The following is a 5,249-nucleotide window of genomic DNA, read 5'->3' as shown; positions in this document are numbered from 1 at the left end:
CCCAAAAAAAAAAACAGTGCAAAACAAAAACGAGACATACCTTGACCAGCATCAGTTAGATCAATTAAAACTTTAAAAAAAGAAAAGTCGGAAGTCCAATCTGATTCACCAGCAGATAAACTTGTTGCCCAACCTGAAAAGTTCACAAATTTTGCAGAATAAATATTCAAAAGAAACCATTTCAACAAATAGAACTAGATTTTCCGAAGGACCACGAGAAGAAAGAAAGAAAGAAGTCACAAGCACTAGAAAGAAAGAGAAAGTACTATACATACATAAGTTAGATAATTCAAAAATAGGCTTCAGCTTAAATTAACTAAATGTATCCTGTTAGTATTTTCCTTGAACAAATATCAGCTTAAATTAAAAACGTATACAATTGGTAATTTTCATTGGACAAATATCAGGAAGTGAAGAATTACTGCAAATCTATAGAAAAATGTCAGCAATGAACATACTTGCTTTTTTTTGATTGGTAAATTTTTATATATGCTAGTAAATAGGGAGTAATACCTACAGCCAAAAACTCCATAAAGAGAGAAAGCTATCTTGTTGTCTTTCTAAAAAGTTCATAGATAAGAAGTCAAGGAAAAAGCAAAAGGTAGTCTCCACCTTAACTACCCGGAAAACTCCACCGAAGACAAAGTGGGGCAACTACCAACATAATTATTTTCCTCTAACATGAACAGCAGCTAAGTAATAGTCCCTATAGTCATTTAACAGAATACGGCATAACCCACTATAAACTGCACATTTCTAAAAAAAACATAGTTGTCTCTGAAAACTTATTATCGAACACAATGGCACAAGTTATATGTATTTCTATATGCAGCAAAAAGTATTATCAAATGCAATGGTCTACATGTTTCACCTTTTCTGTCATCGGAACTTGGAGAAAAATTCTAAGGTCATGTCACAATAAATACCAATGCATTCAAAAGATTTTGAGATAATATACAAGGCAAAAGGCAGGCAACGATCTGTAGACGGGGAATAAAAATGTAGATTCATGGTGCTGCTTGCTACAACTCAGTAGTTTTGACTTCCACATGTCTAGATTCCAGAACACAACATGCCACATGAGTTTCCATGGTATCATTGATTTCCTGTGACCATGTAAAATATCATATAATGCTAGATTGGTCCAAATCAGTGTTTCTCCGAAAGGAATGACCTTTTTCATAAAATAAATGAAGCCCATAATTTTTGCATTAGTCAATGAAATACTAAGCTAAATGCCTAAACGTGCTATTAAGTTTCTCCAATAATAGAACGAAGTTGTACATATATCTCCAGTTTGCAAATAAATTGTTTTTATAGCATTACGTTTAGCAGACATTAACAAGGTTTTTTCTTCTCTCTTTTTGCCATTTGCAAGTGTTGGGTGTCTGTCTGTCTGGGAGCAGAAGGGAAAGGAGTCCTGAACACAAAGGAAGTCTGAAACCCACCTAACTTCTTTAAGACATAAAACAGAGATCCTTCTCCTTCATGGCCAATTAAATGACCCAGATACCTGCTTGCCCCTTCCTTGTAATGCCGAATGCCTGGAGTTATCGGCCATGAAAATCTCAACTTGTGACCTTGTTTTATTGGGACGGTTTTCACAAGAATCTGATCACACAAATTGGGAACATATTGTTAAAAGCAAGAAACCCTACGCAAGATTTAAATACAAATCAAATAATGTGTATCGACACATGTTCCAGTCATTTATATTCTTCCACAGTAAACAAGAAGGGAAAATGCCCATAATTATAACAGAACAACATTGTGAAGGATGAAAATAACAATTAGCATTCTTTCACAAATGTTCCCACTTCATAATTACCTAATACAGGGGTAAAATTACTAAAATCTCAGCCGAACATCATACTCACCTTTAGAAACAGACAAATATAGCACTACTTCCATGGCACAACTACTTATACTAAGAATTTTATAATCTTATAGAGCAATTCAACAGTAATCTCCAATGTGGCATAATAAGAAAAGTGTTATTAAACAGAGCTGTAAAACCTGATTCTAGTGAACTTTGCATAAAAAAAAAAATATGTGGCTCATTATCAATGTTTCTAACATTCCATGTGATGTATGACAGCTCAATATTGGCTTCCTTGAAATATTTTTTCTCCTAACTGATTATACTAAACAATGTGCTGCATAAACAGCATGTTAAAAAGACAGTAATCTAGCAGCAATAAACATCAAACAAAATGGAAACAACAGCGACAAGAGTGCAAACAATACTTTTAAGACAAATTTATTCTATTTTTCCCTCGAAGTCACAAGGTTTCTTTCAAAAATAACATTTCTTCATTAAAATTGTTCCTTTGGAATTATAAATAACTAAAGCAGATAAAATCCATTGAAACTCAAAAAGGAATTTGTCTGGAAAGTTGCCGGAAGCACTGGCCCCAACAGGGTTCAATCACCCTCTCACTATATTGCTTATGTCAAAAGACCTTAAAGAATACAATCACATTAAATTGATGCAATACCTGAAGATGTTCGGGAGTGCAAGGCTGACCAATAAAACTGGCACAAATTCGATTAGCATTGCGGATTTCCTGGAACTTTTTTTGCACCAGGCTTTGAGATATATCAAGGCTATCTGAATTCATCCAAATTAGAAGTTTAGTCAATTGGTACTCTAGCTCCGCCTAAACTAAATAAAGGCCAAAGTTTCCATTACCTTTAGCATAAACAACCAGATGCATAAGGTTGGCTGAATAATTATTGTCATAGAATTGTAGAAGCTCTTCCCTTGTGTCCACGAATCTTGCTTTTGGCTGTACCTCCAAAGTATCCCAGTTCCCTATGTATAAAAAATGATGGAAACAAAAAAAATAAGAACAAATTGTTCTGAATTTTGGCAATAAATTAACTCCAATGTCCATATGATCATTTGGTCAAAATGTAAAATGTGTGACAAAAAAGATCAAGACTGTAAAGGGTGTTAAAGGTTCCTCCTTTTAGTATGGAAATCAAAATATCACCGTAAAGCATAATTACTTCGTTTTCTTTCTTTCTTTCTTTCTTTTTTCTTCTTCTTCTTCTTTTTTTTTTTTTTTGTGGGGGGGGGGGGGGGGGGGGGGGGGGGGGATAGTCAGCCGTTAATCTTAAAGGAGTAGAACATCCCCCCCAACCCACCACACCCCACATCTACAATGCAGACTTCTTGGTCCATGAATGCTCAATATTAGTCATAAGATAGTATTTTTAAGTGACTATGTGAAGAGGGAAGAAAATTCAACCAATCGCACAATTGTTATGTTATGGAGACAATGACGATAAATACTTTTGAAGGACTGCCAGCAAAATAATTTGAAGAGAAATGACGTAAAATGCTTATGTTCCAGGTCACAGAGAAAATGCTATATTCTATATTATAGAACTATGCTGCGGAAGATACCAAGAATAAACCCCAACTATCAAGACCAAAATAAATAAATAAAGAAGAGAATATCGAGAAATGGGAGGAAAACTGGTTTCTCAAAAGAGCATAATGTACAAAGAACATCTTTTGAGAATTAAAAATATTTTACCAACTTGTCAAAAGAACAGGATGAGAAGGGGGGACATACTTAAACCTAAGAAAGTGCTATTCTATTGATGGCCCAGTTGGCAGTGGCATTAACAGCAGAGTGGAAGATAAAGGTTGAAGAAGGATCCATGACCCACACTATCAATCTCTCCTCGTAAGGTCATTCTGAAGTCTACAAAATTTTCTTTGCTAATTTAAAAAAAATAAATAAATAAATAAAAATAATAATTGTCCTTTTTTTTTAATGCAAAATATCAACACAAGTGAGTTTCAGGTGCCATTAGGGAATGCCGATGGGGGTATGGATACCCCAATTGTTTATATAAAAACAAAAACCTCGAGGGCACGGGGAAGGGGGCATAAGCCTGATCTTCCATAGCAAAAAGATGCAACAAATGAAGTGAAGAAATAAAAGGGTAAGTACTACTTACGATAAAATGAAAAAAAATAAAAAAAATTGTCTTGAAGCTGGCAAAATAGATAAAATCTTTAGGTTTTGTGAGATCCCTCATCTATAATTAAATAAACAGAAAAAGGTATCAGATATTTGCAGCAGGGACAGGTTAATATGGTACATAGTACACAATTGCAAAAATCTGGACAAGATATTATATGTACAAAGGCTTACTAAAGTACATAGTACACAAAGTTGCAAAAATCTGGACAAGATACTATATCTACAAAGGCCTCATCAATCAGGCAATTGGAAGGAAAGGTTTTGTGAGATCCCTCATCTATAATTAAATAAACAGAAAAAGGTATCAGATATTTGCAGCAGGGACAGGTTAATATGGTACATAGTACACAATTGCAAAAATCTGGACAAGATATTATATGTACAAAGGCTTACTAAAGTACATAGTACACAAAGTTGCAAAAATCTGGACAAGATACTATATCTACAAAGGCCTCATCAATCAGGCAATTGGAAGGAAATATTGATCAAGTAGTAAACAGTAAGAAACGCTAGTGAAATTGGATCGCTGTGGGTGCAACTGCTAGAAAGAACATGAAACAAATGAGTAGGATAAGATATTTCTCTAGAAAGGCCTCATCAAGCAGGCAATTGGATGGAAAATATTGACTTACAAGTGAACACCAAAAAACCCCAGTGAGATTGGATCACCATAGGGTGCAATTGCAGAAAGAACATGAAACAAATGAGTAGAAGATTTAAACAAGAAGAGCATCGGCCTTTTACAAAATATTGAGCTTTTAAGTTTTACATAAGTCATGATTTTAGATACTTGGTAAGATAATTTAACATTTAAATCAATCTAAAACAGCTGCGTAGCATGATGTAGCTAAGCATTGAAATGCAAAGTAAAATTAAAATAAATAATAATCATAAGGTGAACCTGTGCTGAACTTATGGTATGGATGATCTTTAGCACTTAGGTGTTTCTGAAGCTGCACATGTACATAATTTCAAAAATCGGTCAGTTCTTTACAAAAAATTCATTGATGCATAAATATGTAACAATTCCTCAAAATAATAAAAATATACCAATTTCATATGGAAACAGCAGAAAGGGTGATAATCCTAGAAATATTTTACTCGTTGAGTTTCCACTATATGACATCTTTTTTAAGTTTCTACGAATAGTTTGAGAAAGATCAAACTGGTTAATTACAGTTGTACTTCCTACAGGCTACCCTATGTAGAACTCTAGTTTTAAATTTAATACACGGTTTGTGAGGTACG

The 5,249-nt window shown here is 34.1% G+C and overlaps 1 protein-coding gene across 1 annotated transcript in view; it reads right to left on the bottom strand.

Annotated features, from left to right (window-relative positions):
* The window catches only part of LOC111365873 (insulin-degrading enzyme-like 1, peroxisomal), a 24,628-nt gene that overhangs the window by 15,838 nt on the left and 3,541 nt on the right, over positions 1 to 5,249 (bottom strand). Inside the window, exons 2-6 of the mRNA XM_022986379.1 lie at positions 4,903 to 4,954; positions 2,693 to 2,815; positions 2,499 to 2,611; positions 1,449 to 1,611; positions 41 to 133 (exon numbers count right to left, since the gene is read on the bottom strand). Coding sequence (XP_022842147.1) covers positions 41 to 133; positions 1,449 to 1,611; positions 2,499 to 2,611; positions 2,693 to 2,815; positions 4,903 to 4,954 — 544 coding nt within the window. The remainder of the gene's footprint in view (positions 1 to 40; positions 134 to 1,448; positions 1,612 to 2,498; positions 2,612 to 2,692; positions 2,816 to 4,902; positions 4,955 to 5,249) is intronic.

Source organism: Olea europaea, chromosome 17, assembly GCF_002742605.1.
Source record: "Olea europaea var. sylvestris chromosome 17, O_europaea_v1, whole genome shotgun sequence".
NCBI classification, from domain to species: domain Eukaryota; kingdom Viridiplantae; phylum Streptophyta; class Magnoliopsida; order Lamiales; family Oleaceae; genus Olea; species Olea europaea.
Note: the sequence above shows the minus strand (reverse complement) of the source record. Positions and strands in the feature narration are given on the sequence as shown.